Here is an 18132-nt window from a genome sequence, read left to right on the forward strand (position 1 = left end):
GCCCCCCAGCTCCCCACCTGCACGAGGGTCACTTCACAAGCAGTGAAGCAGGTCAGCAGGTGTCTATCTTTCTCTCTCTTTGTCTACACTTCCCTCTCAATTTCTCTCTATCCTATTGAGAAAAAAAAAAGCCCATGAGAAGCGGTGGATTCTTAGTGTGGACACAGTGATAAGAGAGAGAAAGAGAGAGAGGGAGAGAGAGAGAGAGAAATGGGTTTGAAGTCAATGCCTTACTTGAGAGATCAGCAGTAATAATAGACCAGTTTAGGAAGACTGTGTGACGACCGAAATTCCAGTTTTCTGACCACTGCTGTAAAGATGACACAGATATAATTTATATTTTGAATGTTAGAATTTTTGTCCAAATGAACACAAACATGTTCAGTCTAATGTGTAATACTTACTTTCAATGTGAATATACATGAATATAAGTTTTGTTACTCTAAATCTTAAGGCAAAATATTTCAAATTCTATTTGAAACTTCAACATAGTATAGAGCAAAATGCAACTAATTTTATCACAAAACAAGCAGAAATAATGCTATATTCATATTGAAAATGGTGCTACACATTAGATTGAGCATAAGCTTGCTCATTTGGCTAGAACTTTTGACAGTCAAAATGTTTCAGAAACATATTGGTGCAATTGGTGATATTTCTGAAATATTGGTAGAATTCACTTATGACTATTTTTACCTTTTCCTTTTCTGTAAACATTGTAAGCTATGAATCCAGTAACTGATACTAGACTGTTTAGCTTTTTATTTTCTTTGCTTTTGAATTTTAGTAGGTGACATCTTTCAAGAAACTTATCTATTTCATTTAAGTTACTGAATTTATTGGCATTATGTTGTTCATGATACTCTCTCACCACATTTTCATATTTATGGTCCGTAGTGACATTTTCTTTCTTATTCATATTGGTAATTTTCAAGTTCTGTTTCATGAAAAAATATATATATTACATTTTCCAAATAATTTTATTGGGGGTTAATGGTTTAAAGTACAGCTATTGCCATATGGGTATAATTTCTCATTTCCCTATTATATATAGATGCCTACAAAGCACCCTGACCTCCAACTTAGGCCCTTTTCCCATCATCATGCGCCAGAACCTCAGTGACCTCTCCACAACTTCCCTTCCCTTCTTTCTCCAGTGTCCTTTACTTTGGTGTAGCACACCACACCCAATCCAGATTTCACCTTGTGTTTCCCTTTTCTGTCTTATCCTTGCATTCCACCTATAAGTGAGGTCACCTAGTATTTGCCCTCTCTTTTTGGTTTAACTCTCTCAGTGTAATTTCTTCAAGTTCTAAGCAAAACGGATGACTGCCATTTTGACAGCTGAGTACTTACTCCCATTATGTATATAAGAGCACAACTTTCTTATTTTTTTATTTCTCTAAAATCATTCTGATGAATATTTTATCAGTTTTGTTAATAATCTCCAAGTCCAAATTCTGGTTTCATTTTTTTTTTCTGCTTTCCACATAATTGATTCATGTTTTGCTCTCTATATAATTTTCTTCTTTTACCTTGCTTTAGGTTTAAAAGCTTTTCTATTTTATTTTTTCTGAAAAAAAGGATTTATTTAATTATTCTCATGAAAGAGGAAGAGAGAGAGAGAGAGGAAGAGAGAGCACAGAAAAGAGAGAGTGAGAGACATCAGAACACTACTCAGCTTTGGCATACGGTGGTTTCAGGGACTGTTCCTGGGGACCTCTGGAGACTCAGGCATGCAAGTATTTCATGCTACCACTGTATTGTATCTTAAGATTTTCTGTTTTCTTAGTGTGGAATCTGACTGAGATCATTGACTTAAGAGCAATCTTCTTTTCCAGTATAGACATTTAATACTATGAATTTCCCTAAATACTATCACAACTTTTCACAAAGCTTTATATATTTATCTTCATTCTCCTCTAATTCAAAATACTTTGTAATTTTATTTTTTCATTAATGTTTGGGTACTTTTCTATATGTCTTTTATTAAAGATTTATTTATAACATGAGTGTGAGTGAGAGAGAGGGCCAAGCATCACTGGCATATACAGCGTCAGGGGTGTTGAGTTCAGGATTTCATGCTTTCAAGTGCGGTGCTCTACCTACTGTGATCTTCCTGAGAAGACTCTCTATATTTTTGTTTTTGATTTATAACGTAATGCTGTTTGGATATGAGAATATTCTTTTGTCTGTGGTCTGTGGCCAGAGATCTATCCCAGAGTTTCACACTTATGAAACACTCATTTTACTGGTGAGCCATCTCCCCTGCCCTGAGAATGCTTAGTATTCTTCTTTTGACTTTATTTTTGGGGAATTCGTAGCTCATTAAACAGTACACTTGAATTACCATGGGCAGAAAGCCCCGGTTCAGGCACCAGCAGCACCACATGAATGGTACCATAGCTCCAGGAAAATTTCTGGTGGTGTAGTTTTTCTCCTTCTCTCTCACTGTTTGAATGAAAAAATGACCTGGGAGTAGTGAAACTGCACATCTGTAAAGTCTTGACTCTGCAAAACCAAACCAAAACCAAGCAAAAAAAGAAAAAAAAAACCAGCCCTGTTTGTTTCTTTTAAATTTATGTCGTCATGTTATATGACCCATAGTGTGGTCTTCTGTCTTGGACAATGCTTCATGTGATTCTGGCTGCTGTTGACTTAGAGTGGTCTATATTATTAGCTCGATCCAGTTGCTGATTGATGTTATTTTTATATGTATATTGATTTTCCTTCTCCTTGTTCTTTCAGTCATTGAGAGAAGACAATTGAAGTCTTCCACAGTAATTATGGATTTGTCTATTTCTTCTTATATTTCTGTTAGTTATTTAAAACTGTATACTTAGGTAGTTGAACTGACCTCTTTATTACTGTGAATTAGCTTTGGCAATATTCTTTGCTCTGTAATGTATTCTATCTGATATAAACATAGCACCTCTAGCTGTATTCTTATTTTTACTGTTTGCATTTAACCACCCCCCCCCATCCTTTCCTTGTAATGCATATGGAACCAGAGCATTGCTCAATTCTGTCATAAGGTAATGCTGGGGGATTAAATCACCCCCCCCCAATACCTGTTAACAAAATAAGAGGTACCTATGCTAGAACTGTGAGTATTAGCTGAAAGTCTTATACTTTTTTTTTTTTTTGTAATTGGGGAGTAGATTTGCTTTTTCATGCTTTGTGAATAGTCCTGTGGTACTTTATAGTCAATTAAAATTGACTAGAGCCATTGAATTGTCTCTTTTGAGTACTCTAGTTATAAGAAGAGTTTGAAATGAGTCCAGACTTAAGACAGATGGGCACATTTATGCTTAAATAAATTGAAATTATAAAACGTGAGTGCAACTTTTAAAAGGCTCATTTTGAGTACACTAAGAATGGCAGCTAGCTTTTTTGTTCAATATTCTCTAAATCTTGGAGATATAAATAGAGTCATGTGTGGGTGATGTATTGACTTTCTTGAAAAATAATATGAAATTTATCATTTTGTTCATTTTTGTTACATTTTTTTATTTACTATTATTTTACTTTCAAATTATTATTTTAGAGCACTGCTCAGTTCTGTCTTATGGTGGTACTGGAAATTGAACCTGGGACCTTTGGTTGTTTCAGGCATGAAAATCTGTTTGTATAACAGTTATGCTATTTCCCAGTCCAGAAATTCAAATTTACCTCTCAGTTCAACATAAAGAAATACATTTTAGATATCGGACTTGTTGAAGAACAGAGTGGAGTTGAAGCTATGCTTGTTGACCCTCAAGTTTATTGAAAATGACCTAAAAATGAGTTAATTTTTTTCTTGATAATTATGACATCATCTTTTAATACTTAACTTTCCAGTATTAATACTTTTCACTATATCATAGGATATGAGTTTTATGAGGTTGGGGGCTGGGCGGTGGCGCAGCGGGTTAAGTGCACATGGCACAAAGCACAAGGACCCGCTTAAGGATCCCGGTTTGAGCCCCCGGCTCCACACCTGCAGGGGAGTTGCTTCACAAGCAGTGAAGCAGGTCTGCAGGTGTCTTTCTCTCCCCCTCTTTTTTCCCCTCCTCTCTCAATTTCTCTTTGTCCTATCCAACAACAATGACAGCAATAACAACAAGGGCAACAAAAGGGAAAAAATGGCCACCAGGAGCAGTGGATTCGTAGTGCAGGCACCCAGCTCCAGCGATAACCCTGGAGGCAAAAAAAAAAAAAAAAAGAATTTTATGAGATCATAAAGGATAATGACACTTTTAGTGATTAGTTTGCATTGCCTTAAAACTACAGAAATTGGAGTTATAATATTCTCGTTAGATTATGAGTATAACGTGGGATGGGATATGCTGTAAGATTAATTTCTGTTCAGCAGGTATCGTCTTAAAATTTAAAAAGCATAATAGCTTGGGGGCCAGGTAGTGCTGCACCTCGTTGAGCACACATGTTACAATGCTCAAGGACCTGGTTTTAAGCCCCCAGTCCCCACCAGCAGGGGGAAAGCTTCTGCAAGTGGTAAAGCAGTGTTGTAGATGTCTCTCTTACTATGCTTTATAGGTGAGTTCCTTTAAAGTATTAGTTTTGCACTGTAAAGATAGTACAAACAGATGCAGAGAGTAAAATTGAAATCTTTCTATGAATTTAAAATTTCAAGCAGTTTATTTAACTTTAGATGAATTAAATCTAACTATAAATCAGTTTATGCACCTTCCAGTTATGTGACAGGTACTAATACAATAATGATAGTGTAGTTAACAATGCATACAGAATTTCTTGCCTATACCGGGCTTATGTGCACCATAGAGTACATCTGATAGTGGAGAATATAATGCAGAAAAATGAAATATGATAGATTTGATAGCTGTGTACTGGGAGGATGGTTGAGTTAGACCTCATGAAAGAAAAGACCTTTAAATGAAATGTGAAGGAAGTAAGGTATTGAACCATCTGGTTATCTGGGGGAACAAATAATACTCCAGGCAGAGGGACAATCATTTAAAGTAGTCATTGAGATAGGCTTATGACTGACATTCTTGAAGAGTTTTCCAGATACATATGTGGTTAGTTTTGAGAGTGTGAATTTATATGGTGATATCAGAAAGCGCTAGGGGTAGTGGGTGTCAAAGGAACCAAAGTGTATGTGGAATCTTGGTTGTTCTTTTAGAATACTTTGATTTTTTTTTCTCCATGTAAGATGAGAAGCTTTTGGAGGCTTTTGAGCAGAGGAATGATATTAACTTACATTTTACCAGGACAGTTCTGGTAGCTTTGTTGAGAAAAGTATGAGGAATTGATGAAAGGATGGAAGTTAGGAGAACAGTTACTTGAAGGTTGCTGGGATAATCCAGACAAGCAGTTGATTCTTATAGGTTGTAACTGAGATGATTAGAAGTAGTTGAATTTTTGGTATTTAATTAATTCTTGTTGTTTATGGTAGTTATATTCTACAAAAAAAAAAAATCAGCGTGAACACTAAATTAGCATTACTCTGGGTAGAAATAGATGTTTAGCAACATTTATGGAATTTGATCAAAATTAGAAGACTATAGCATTTCCAACAATTGAGCAAGACATCACCTTGTTTAAATATTTATTAATTGTGGATATATGTAGAGAGAAATTAAGAGAGGTAAAGAGAGAGTACAGAGAGAGAGAGAGAGACTAGACATACTAGACATACTGCACTGCTTCACCACCTCTGAAGTTTCTCTCCTGCAGGTTGGAACTGGGGGCCTGCACCCAGGTCCCTTGCACTCTGCAATATGCTGTAATATGCATGCTTTACAGGCTGAGCCACCACCTGGAGCCACCTTGCTTTATGCCTTTTCTGTTTAAAGACACCTAAACTATGTATAGAGTGGTAGAGAGACAGTATAATGGTTATCCAAAAACTTTTCTTGCCTGTGGTTCTGAGGTCTCTGGTTCACCCCCCCCCCCCACTACCATCACACACACACTATCATAAACCAGAGCTGAGCAGTGCTCCAGTTAAAAAACAAAAAGTATATTGTTGATCCATTAACATTGAACTCACAGCTAAGAATACCACAACTTGTTTGATCAAACAAAGCTGTTTAAAAATACATATTTTTCTCTGTAAAGCCTTTTTGAGCTTAAGGGCAGTAAACTTCACTTTACAATATGCATGGGGGACTATTTAAAATAGCAAAATGGCTGACCAAAAGCATAGAAATGCAAAAAATGTGGGTACATTGCAAAAAGGACAGTTATTTATGATATGACAACTGAAATAAAAATGTGAAACATGGCCTTGTTCAAACTTACATGAAAGCATGTGCATAAGGCACTTTTTTTTTCTGTTTTGTAAACATGCCCATTCACAATTAAACTGGAATGCATCCTCTGTATTGCTTTTTAGAGTTATAAGTAATTTTAGGTGATTAGGTGAATCCACAAATACAGAATTCATGAAAATTGAGGGTCTACTGTGTATTGCAATTATTTCCTAAAGAGTAATGCAAGACAGAAAGATGTCAACAGTGACTGTAAGAGTTTTGATGTGACCATCTGGAGGGATGTCATTGTTATTAACTGAGATAAAGAAAATTGTAGGAGGAACAACCTTTCAGGGAACAGTCAAGAATTTGGTTCTTAGATTGCTACTAGATATCTAAATAGGGATGTCACATTTGTACTTGGCTCTCTAGTTCTGAAATTCCTGGGAAAGATCTGGGTTATAATTTAAATCTGAATATTAGTTGGCATTTAAAGTCATGAGGCCTGTTGACATTAGAAATAATGTTGACTCTCAATTAAAAAAACAAAAGCAAAAAGACAAGGAAAGAAGAAAAGGCAGATAATCTTAATGGACTGTTGAAATATTTTTCAAGATAATGTTCTCTCATGCATTTTCCCAAGATTTAGAAACTAAAGTGAAAAAGAATACATGCTGCTTTCTGAAGGAAAAAAGTAAGAGAAGGAAGAAAACAATATTAAAATAGGCATGATTTTAAGACACAGGGAAATTAGGAAATTCTCTTGAAATTATTTGTGAAAGAGAGCATGTGAAGCATAGCATCACTCTTACGTATGTACAGAATCAAACATGGCACATGCTTCTCGTAAGACCTGTGCTTTGTCACTGTACAAATCCCCAGCTTCTTCTTTTTATTTTCTTGAGAGAACGTTGGTTTCCAAGATGGATATATAATTTATTTCTGCTTTTCTTATTTTATGTGCCGCTACTATGAGTAATCTTGTGCATATTAATTTTTTGTTGTTACCTTAGGAGTATCTTGACAAAAGTGTGATTGGAGGCTTAAAAGATAAAAAGAAGAAGAATGTGTGTGTGTCCCAATTTGTTAAATACTTTGAATTTCTCTATTATATGAATTGTATCAATTTGCATTTCTACCAGAAATATTAGTAGTATCTGTTTTTCAATACCCTTGTGAATTGAGTAGTTGCCTATTTGGTCAGTGGGAGATAACATCTTGTCGTTTTCATTTGTATTCCTTTAATTATGAGTAAACAATTGAAGTTGATCATCTTTTATGTGTTTAAGAGGCATCTTAAAGTACTCATTTTATGTAAATTATCTTTTCCCTATAGTTACTATCAAGGTTTGGGTCTTTTATTTTCTTAAAATTTAAGTATTTTTTAATTCTTTATTATTTTTTTATTTTGAAATTTAAGTTTTTTTTTGTATTTACTACAATGCATAATCCTTTATCTTTCCTATAGGATGCATATATTTCTACTAGTTTGCTCATATCTCCCTTTGTTCATGATTTTTTTTTTTCCTCATGGATGTTCTTACTCTGGTTATAGTTAACTACTGTGAGAATATATTCTTTTTGTCTAGTTCAGCACTTTTGCCTTCCTGAAACATGAAATACAATAACTTGTTACCTTGAAAGTAGGAGGACAATCTTATACTTTTTTTGGTTGTTCTTTATGAAGATTTATATGTCTTTGTGTTTATTGCTTTCTTACCCTCTCTTGTAGGATTTTAAGTTTTACTCTCTTGATTTTTTTCTTCTACAAAGTTTTTGAAGTTCGCTCTTAAGATGTATTTATTTTTATGAGAGAGATAAAGAGGAAGAGGAGAGAAGGCAGAAATCCTTTTCTTCCTTCCTCTCCCTTCCTCCCTCCTCCTTCCCTCCTTCTTTCTCTCTCTCTGTTCCTCTCTCTCTCTTACTTACTTATTTATTAACAAGGAAGATAGTGGTGAGAGGGGAACCTCATTCTGGTATATTCAGTAATATTGTTAAATTCAGACCACATGCTATGCCACCTCTTGGACGACTCCAGTTCCCTTTTAACTCCCATCTACCTACCCACTTTTGAGTCCTTGCATCTGTTGGGATAGAGCAGTACTTATTAAAGTATAACTATAACATACGTATTTTTAATAATATAAAATATCTTTTTAATAATTTAAAATATCTTCTCTTAATATATTCTCTCTCTCTTTTTCTCTTTTAGCACAGCATTCCTTGATTAGCAAAATAAACCTTAAACTTGGAGAATAAGGGAAAATTTTCAGAGATTTGTTTTTTTTTCTTCTCCTGTACTATTTCTCCTATAGTATTTCATGTAACAAATGTTATATGAACATTTAGAATTATGTTTAGTTCTTTATCCGTTACCCAGAATACATTCTTCCATTCATTTCTTTCTTACATTAAGAATATCTATTTGTGCACTATGTCTTATTCAATTTTATGTTATTAAAAGACTATGGGTCAGTTGAACCTAATAATCATAGGAAATGTATATTACTGTACCGAGAGCTTGTCTTTAAAGGAATTTTATACTGAATTTTAAAATAGGTGATCATTATCTTGGTTCCTTGAATGGTTTAAAAAATCTTTTTAAATTACTTTGTTAAGGAAATGTTGATATACAGGATTGTTGTTGTTACAGAAGTACAGTTTCATATTTACCCAAGATGGCTATCTCACCCTCCACCAAACCTTCATCCTCCTCTACCATAGGCAGTGTCCCCCCATTCAACCTTCCCCACCCCATTCCCAAGATAAGCCATTATAGACTGCAAATTCATTACTTGATTGATAAATCAGGATTTCTTATACCATAAAATTTACTGATGGTAGAATAGTATGGGGATACCTATTGTATTTTTCAATGCCATAAGCCTTCAGTCTTTTGTGCATTTTGACAGATTTTCCCTATCCATTTTTTTTTATTCCAGTACCATGCTGTTTTAAAAATTTATTTATTTATTTAAAAAAGGAGACATTAATAAAACTGTAGGATAGGAGGGGTACAACTCCACACAGTTCCCACCACCCAATCTCCATATCCCATCCCCTTCCCTGATAGCTTTCCCATTCTTTATCCCTCTGGAAGTATGGACCCAAGGTCATTGTGGGATGCAGAAGGTGGAAGGTCTGGCTTCTGTAATTGCTTCCCTGCTGAACATGGGTGTTGACTGGTTGATCCATACTCCCAGTCTGCCTCTCTCTTTCCCTCATAGGGTGGGTCTCTGGGGAAATGGGGCTCCAGGACACATTGGTGGGTTTGTCTGTCCAGGGAAGTCTGGTTGCATCCTGCTGGCATCTGGAACCTGGTGGCTGAAAAGAGAGTTAACATACAAAGCTGTTGGTATGCTTCTAAATTCTGCTTCTAAGACCCTTTCTGTTACATTGCTTGAGGCTGTGGTCTATTTACATAATCACTGTTTTACCTGGGTCCCGCCCTGCCTGCAGGGTATTGGTTTAATCCCCACTGGTTAGATGGAAGCTTTCTATGTTCTGTTTGCACTCTTTTTGCTCTGCCCCCTCTCCTAGTCATTTCCTTTCCCTTGTCACTTCTGGGGAAGAGATGCATAAAAGGCAATGTATCTGATTAATAAATGAGATACTGCTTCCCAGCTCAGCCATGAGTCCCTGGTCGTCTCTCTACCACCCATGAAGCTAGCCCAGCCCGTGAAGCTAGCCCAGCCCAGCAGTTTCCCCTCTGCAGGTGTCACTATGTGATGACTGGAGGTTCCAGCCAGGTCCTTGTACACGGTAACATGGCACTCAGCTCAGCTGAGTCCATGGTCTTCTCTCTCACTCCTGAGAAGCTAACCCGGCACAAAGCCAAGCAAATTGTCGAACAATTATGGACCTAAAGGCTGGAATAGTGCAGATGAAGTGTTGGGAGGTAGTAACTGCAGACTATTGTGTACTTTTGTTTTCAGGTATACACTTTGCCCTAGTTTATGGATACGTGTGATGCTCTATCTTAGGGGACCTGGTCTATATGTAGATTTTGGGACTTTATTAGGAAGTGGACCACCTGGGATGGAATTAGAGAATACTATGAAAGGAAAGGTCTCACCTGAGTAATGAAGCTGAAGGGTTGTTGTTCCACACCTGAAGTCTCTGGACACAGTCTGAAGTGAAGCATGCTGAAGTGGCACTCGTTGTGTTGATTAGGTTGTGATCGGCGGATGCAATATTATTTGATAGAAACTGAGAGAAGCATGCAGGAAAGTGCACCCCACCCTAAGGTTCCAGGACTGGGGGAAATAAAGGCTCTATAGTGGAAATGTGAGGTTCCTGCTGTCTTAGGTTTCAGGAAGACAATGGATAGTTATTGTTACTGTTAATGTCATCACATTATTTGGTAATTGGGTTAACTTTGAAAATTCCCTGTTAGGATTTGCTGTAAAATACCCAACATCTTGTATATAACTGTGCCACCAGTTGCTTCTGTTCTCCCTGGTCTAGGCTTTTGGGGGAGTCCACATATCAAAGATTCAGCCTATGCCTCTTAAAAAGACTCAGTCTGTGCTTTAAAAAGTTCAAGACATACAATCAATTTTTCCCCTCTCATATTAAGTAGTGATTTATATGACTACAAATTAATAGGAGTGTACATAGACACCATTCCCACCACCAAAAGACTGTGTCGCATCCCACCCACCCACCCCCCACCACCCTGGGAAACCAAATGTCCACCCTCACCCTCACCACAGGGTTTTTACTTTGGTGCCCTACTCTAGATTTAGTCAAATTCTGATTTTAGTTTCCCTTTCTGTTCTTCTTTCTAAACTTCTGTTGATGAGTGGGATCATCCCATACTCATCTTTATCTTTCCTGACTTAGCTCATTTAACATAATTCCTTCTAGCTCCATCCAAGATGGGTCAGAGAAGGTGGGTTCATTGTTCTTAATAGCTGTGTAGTATTGTGTATATATACCACATCTTTCTCAGCCACTCATCTGTTGTTGGGCACCTGGGTTGCTTCCAGGTTTTAGCTATTATGAATTGTGCTGCTTTGAACATAGGTGTACCCTATTCATTTTTCTATCATAAGCTGTTGAATTGAGAAAAGCAGATAATTTAACTCCCAAGATTAAAATTTACATTAAACAATTGCTTTGGTTGGACAACAAATCAAAGAAGTTGAGATGAGAGATGACTTACTAACTTTGCTATTATCAGAACAATACTGAATCAAACAGGAAGGTGTTTTATCTGCACATAGCCACATATTCATTGTTCACACATATCACACTTTGAATCTCAACTTCTACTGGTTGAAAAAAAATATGTGTGAACATTTTGCCCATGTAACTTACAGGTTGAGATGAATTAGTATTTATTTTCTCTTAGAGCAATAAGAATTGAGGAAGAATATTTTTAAAGGAAAAAAATGTAAGTAGAATATCTAGTTATTTAAATCAAACCAGAACCTTCTTGTAGGTAAATAATCACTTCTCATTCATTATCAGGAGACTTTACTCCATGATATTTAACAAATGGTAAACACTTCAGAAGTTTATAACATTCTTGACTTTCTAGACTCATTTAATGAGTAGTCTGGCCTGATTTGTAAATGTCAAACTTGCATAATTGAGTTTTGCTAGCTTCATAATATTGTTTATGACATGACAGGTTGTATATACACTATTATTATAAACATTAGGCAGATTTCCCAACAAGTAGTGGCAAAGAGTTATAATCAATTTCTGTGAATTTCATTATGTGAAGAAGGAAAAATGGGGTGTTTTCCTCTGTTATTGACATGTAGAACAGCTTCCTGCCCTATTTCATTGCCTCTCATCATTCAAAAAAGGAATATAGCAGCAGACATATAATTTTGTGTCTGTCAATAAGAATTTATACATTCTGTATACTTCACAATAATTTAAAGTTCAAATTAGTTATTTAGAAATCTAAAAAAAATGCGGTAGTGACTTGAGATTCTGAAATAAAAAGCTGTGTAGCAAGAATAGTCGTAGGTAGTTTTGGCACAATGTGTTGATAAATGAAGGTAATTAAGACTCTGTAAGTTTGGTTTTTATAGAGTGTTTCTATTTGTTTAAATAATATACTTTCTGAGGGATACTAAATAAAAAAATAGTAGCTTATATAATTATGTGATTCCAGAGATACAGTTTCACACTTGTATCTGTGTGAGTCATCATACTCACCAACAAAGTTCTATGCTTCCTCTACCCCCAAATATAGTAACCATCATAGTTCTCACATAGTCTAAAGACAGTTTGACTACTTTCTTTTTCCAATTTCATTTGCCGTTATTATTTTTACATTTCACATGTGAGCAAAAGTTAGTACTTAGTTAGTAGTTAGTAGTTGTCATTCACCCCTTAATTTCACATATTATAGTCAGTTCCAGGTACATTCTTGTGGTCCCAAACAATACAAACTCATCTTTTTCTTATAAAATTATTTAAATTATTATCTTTATTTATTTATTGGACAAAGACAGCCATAAGTTGAGAGGAATGGAGAGATAGAGAGCGAGAGAGACAGAGAAATAGAGAGACACCTGAAGCTATGCTTCACCACTTGTGAAGCTTTCCCACGGCAGGCAGGTGGGGATTAGGGACTTGAACCTGGGTCCTTGCACATTGTAACATATGCGTTCAACCAGGTGCATCACCACCCAGCCCCCAACCCATCTTCTTAGCATCTGAGATTAGATAAGATTGGGCATGTTCAGGGTGGTATGGCCATCTAACTCATCTTTAATTGCAGAGTAGTGTTCCACTGAATGTATATCCTATAACTTTTTTATGCAGTTATCTATCAATGGGCATTTAGGTTACTTTCATATTTGATTATTGTGTGTAGTGTAACTCTGAACACAAGGGTGCAGAAATCCCTTCAGATTATTGTTTTCATTTCCTTTAGATATATGCCTAGCAGTGGTAGGCTGAATCATTAGGTATTTCCATTCTTATTTATGTAAGCATTTCCATAGTATGACTGTTTTGCATAGGGTTTGAACCAGTTTGCATTCCTACCAACAGTGGGCTAGAGTTCCTTTTTCTTCATATCTTTGTCAGCACTTGTAGTTCCCTGTTTTGTTGAAGTGGTTCATTATCATGGGTATGAGGTGGTATCTCAATGTAGGTTTAATTTATATTTCCTAGTGACAAGTGATGTGGAACATTTTTTCATAACTGTGGGCTGTATGTATGTCTTCTTTAGAGAATTATCTGTTCAGATACTTTGCCCATTTTCTGTTGGACTTTTTTGAAAGTTCTTGCTGTTGAACTGTAGGATCTTTTTAAACATGTTTGTTCTCAAAATCTTGTGAAATGCATGATAGGCAGATATCTTTTAGTAGTGAGGTTTCCTTTTTCTCCTTGTGGAAGTTTCTTTTGATGATCTTTAATCTAATACAGTCCCATTTATTTATTTTAGTTCCTCTTGCCAATGGAGTTTAGTCTCTGAATCTCTGAATACATCTTTGATGTTAAGATCCTGAGATGTTTAAACTGTGTTTTCCTCTGTGTGTATTTTACACTTTTAGGTCTAATAACCAAGTCTCTATTCTATTTTGAGTTAGTTTTGTTAATGGCATAATGCTATATTTCTACACGTAATTCCATTTTCCCAATACTATTTGAAGAGATTAAGTGTCCATTTATGTTTGGGCTTGTCTGGGGTTCTTTATTCTTTTTTTATTATGTATCTTTTGATATTTATGTATTTACTTATTCCCTTTTGTTTCCCTTGTTGTTTTCTTATTGTTGTTGTAGTTATTGTCATTGTTGTTGGATAGGACAGAGAGAAATGGAGAGAGGAGGGGAAGACAGAGAGGGGGGAGAAAGACAGACACCTGCATACCTGCTTCACAGCTTGTGAAGTAACTCCCCTGCAGGTGGGGAGCCTAGGGCTCGAACTGGGATCCTTATGCTGGTCCTTGCACTTGGTGCCATTGTGCTTAATCCGCTGTGCTACCACCTAACTTCTGGGTTATTTATTCTTTTTCATTGGCCTGAGGCCCTGTTTTTGTTCCAGTGCCATATTTTCCCCCTTTTCTTTTTTAAAATTATTATTATCTTTATTTACTGATTGGATAGAGACAGCCAGAAATTGAAAGGGAAGGGGTGATATATACATAGAGACAGACAGAGAGGCAGAGAGACACCTGCAGCCCTGCTTCACCACTTGCAAAGCTTTCCCTCTGCAGGTGGGGACTGGGGGCTCAAACTTGGATCCTTGTGCACTGTAATATGCGTGCTCAACCAGTTGTGCCACCACCCACCTCTGCCTCCTTTCTTTTCTTATACCAGAGCAATGCTCAGCTGAGCATTCAGCATAGGACCTCAGAACTTCAGGAAAGAAGATCTTTTTGCATAACTGTTATACTGTCTCCCTGGCTCATACTGTTTTAATTACCACTTAATTTAGGTATACTTTGAAGTTATAATCTTTATATCTACATTACTTTTCTTTTAAATTATTTATATGACTATCAAATTTTAGAGGAGAGTCTTTTGCCTGTCTGTCTAATCTATAAATCTATCATCTTTTTAGAGTACTGTAGCACATGTGAAGTCAGGTGATTGAACTTGGAGCCCACTATATCTGCTTTTATTATTATTTCTCTTTTGTTATTCAGAATTGCTTGAATAACCTTTTCATTTAGGATTGCTTGAATCTAAAGTTAAGAATAGAGCAATGGAACCAAGGATCTTCATGTGGGAAAAGGCTAGGAAGTCTATTTGAGGTATATTCCAGTGGGCCAATGACTTTACTAGTTTTTGCCTGAGCCCCACAGATAACATGCAGGTGGACTAAAAGTGTAGTGTGAAAAGATGGTGTCAGAGTTTGTGGGACCAGATTTGAATCTGGGTTGCATACATGACAAAGCAGCACACTATCTAAGTGAACTATTTTGCTGGCCCTTTGCTTGGTTTTCAAATAAACTAAAATTATTTTACCTATGAAGATATTTTCTTCAGGTCCTAAAATCTTTTTCTCCCTCTGAAACTATCTCTTTGTATAAAATCACTGCTTATTCTTTTCCTTTTTTTCCTCAGTATTGTACTTCATCAGACTTTATTTTGAAGGTCTGTGTTTTGTCAAATATTAAATTCCAGATTTTCTCTGTAGTTCCTGATGGTCATCAGTTAATAATGATGGAATGAAGAATGAAAGGAATAAAGGCAAGAGAAAGTATGAGAGGGAGGAACTGTTGCTTTTCCTGTCTTTTGTATACTTTTTAGTATACACCTTATCTTTAAAGATATGTTTTCTCTCCAAAACCTTCTCAGACTATACTTATCTTTATTTGAAATCTCAAAGAGATTTATAGCTCACCTGACTAGTGCATTGCTTTACATTGCTATTGTTCTAGGTTTGAATTCCAGACTGATGGCAGTGAAGGAAACTTCAGTGCTATGGTTTCTTCTTCTCCCTGTTCCTTCCCCTTCCTATCAGTATTTGAAAAAGTAAGCTTGAAAACGTGAAGCTCTGGAGACAACTAAAAAAAAATTTTTTTTAAACTTTGTTTGCAAACTTATTCTTTTGATTATGCAATTTTATGTGCACTCTTGTTTGAATTTGATGTAAATGCTTGGAATATGAGAATGGTGATATATATTTGATCTTATAAAAATTTACAGTGACTTTTATTCAAACATTTGTTATAATCCATATGCTCAATTAAATTTTTTGTTCATTAGGTATTTAAAGTAATATAAAATAATTGCCACTCAGCACCTAGTAAAGATAAAATTCTATTTATTTATTTATTTACTTATTTATTCATTTATTTATTATTGCCATCAGGATTATTGCTGTGCTCGGTGCAGGCACTATGAATGCACCACTCCTGGTGGTCATTTTTTTCTTTTTTAATTTTTTATATTTATTTATTTGTTTTCTCTTTTGTTGCCCTTTTTATTGTTGTAAATGATGTTGTCTTTATTAGATAGGACAGAGAGTAATGGAGAGAGGAGGGAAAGACAGAGAGGGGGAGAGAAAGGCCCACAGACCTGCTTCACCGCCTGTGAAGCGACTCCCCTACTGGTGGGGTGCCCGGGGCTTGAACAGGGATCCTTACTCCAGCCCTTGTGCTTCGCGGCACTTGTGCTTAACCTGCTGCGCTACCGCCCGATTCCCTTTAATTATTATTATTTTTTTTTATTAGGACAGAGAGAAATTTAGTGAAGGCTGGGAGATAGAGAGGGAGAGAAATACAAGCTGGTGAAGCGGGTCCCCTGCAGTTGATGAGGTGGGGCTCAAACCCAGCTACTTGTGCTCGGAAGTATGTGCGCTTAACCAGATATGCCACTGCCCGCTTCCCAAAAGAAAATGTTTTTACTGCCTCTTTACTAATTATCTTCGCTGTTTTCTTAAGGGAGAGAAACTGAAAAGGCCAAGGAACGTTATGACAAAGCCACAATGAAACTTCATATGTTACATAATCAATATGTTTTGGCCTTGAAAGGAGCACAGCTTCATCAGAATCAGTATTATGATACCACACTTCCTTTGCTGCTGGACTCCTTACAAAAGATGCAAGAAGAAATGATAGAAGCATTGTAAGATACTTTTTTTTTTTTTTTTGTATAAAAGTTGTTTGTGTCTTGTAAGTTTTATTATTGACCCTGACCAGTAATATTTGTAATATTTCAGTCTGGTTGTACTTTGATTTTCACTCTATTGATCTTTCAGTTTATGCTCAGCTTCTAAACCTAACTAGCCTCAAGATTGGCATATATATTCATTCATATATATAATATATATATATATTATATATATATATTCATTAGCTCTGCCCTCATTAGCTAAAATATAATTGAAAATAAAACCAGTTGACAAATACTAGGAACTGAATAGTTGTATCCAAACAAGGTATTGGTTGTTTATATCTTCAACAACTGAGAAGCCTAAGAAAAGAATATTGTTGAGATTTTATTGGGCAGCTTCTTGTGTGAAGTTAAAAAAAAAATCAGTTAATGTTAAAGTTTTAGTGTATACAAAGCACAATGCGTCATGCTTGCTGATTTAGAGATAAGGGGCTGACAAGTTTTGCCTTTTAAGAGCTAAGATTATACTTTGGTCTATAAGTCAAATGCCCAGATATTTGTTATACATGCCGATAAAAGAGAAAAAGATGAGCAACCCTTTTTAAAATTTTGTCTCCTTTTATTTTTTTTCCTTTTGTTATCATTTTGTTGGGGAATTAGTGATTGACAGTACAGTGCTGACACTTGGTTACAATTTCTCATCTTCCAGTGGTAGGCATCTGTAAAATTCTCTCACCCCTAGTTAGTTCCTTTTGTTACCTGGAAATCTCTATTTTGCTGATAAGAAGAAAACAACACAGTGCTTTTAGTCAAAAAGTGTGTAAACTTTTAAGGGAGGTAATAAAATAGTGAAATATCTATTTAAAGTATTTAATTCCTAAGTTTGTTATCTTCAATTTAAATTACATGTTGTTGATGCAGAAATATTTTCTTTCGTAATCTCATGTAATGAATTAGCATTAAAGCTTTATACATAAATCTTGAATGATTTTATTTTCATCGTCATTAGAATGTCTTTATGAGGCACGTTTCCCACAGTAAATTATTTACCTAGTAAATTATTTTAGATTTAGCATTTAAAAATCCATGCAAGGTGGTGAAATTGAATCCATGTCGTATAGCATCAAGAGACTTCTCCCTTTGTCTTAAAAATGAATATAGACAGGGAATCGGGTGGTAGCACAGCGGGTTAAGCGCATGTGGCACAAAGTGCAAGGACCAGCATAAGGATCCTGGTTCGAGCCCCCGGCTCCCCACCTGCAGGGGAGTCGCTTCACAGGCGGTGAAGCAGGTCTGTAGGTGTCTGTCTTCCCCTCCTCTCTCCATTTCTCTCTGTCCTATCCAACAATGATGACATCAATAATAACTACAACAATAAAAC

At 36.0% G+C, this 18132-nt stretch overlaps 1 protein-coding gene across 6 annotated transcripts in view; it reads left to right on the forward strand.

Annotated features, from left to right (window-relative positions):
• FER (FER tyrosine kinase) overlaps window positions 1–18132 on the forward strand; it is a 351355-nt gene that overhangs the window by 72928 nt on the left and 260295 nt on the right. For all 6 annotated transcript variants that reach the window (XM_060201250.1, XM_060201251.1, XM_060201249.1 and 3 more), the window contains one exon: window positions 16580–16763. In XM_060201250.1, coding sequence (XP_060057233.1) covers window positions 16580–16763 — 184 coding nt within the window. The remainder of the gene's footprint in view (window positions 1–16579; window positions 16764–18132) is intronic.

Source organism: Erinaceus europaeus, chromosome 11 (assembly GCF_950295315.1).
Source record: "Erinaceus europaeus chromosome 11, mEriEur2.1, whole genome shotgun sequence".
NCBI classification, from domain to species: domain Eukaryota; kingdom Metazoa; phylum Chordata; class Mammalia; order Eulipotyphla; family Erinaceidae; genus Erinaceus; species Erinaceus europaeus.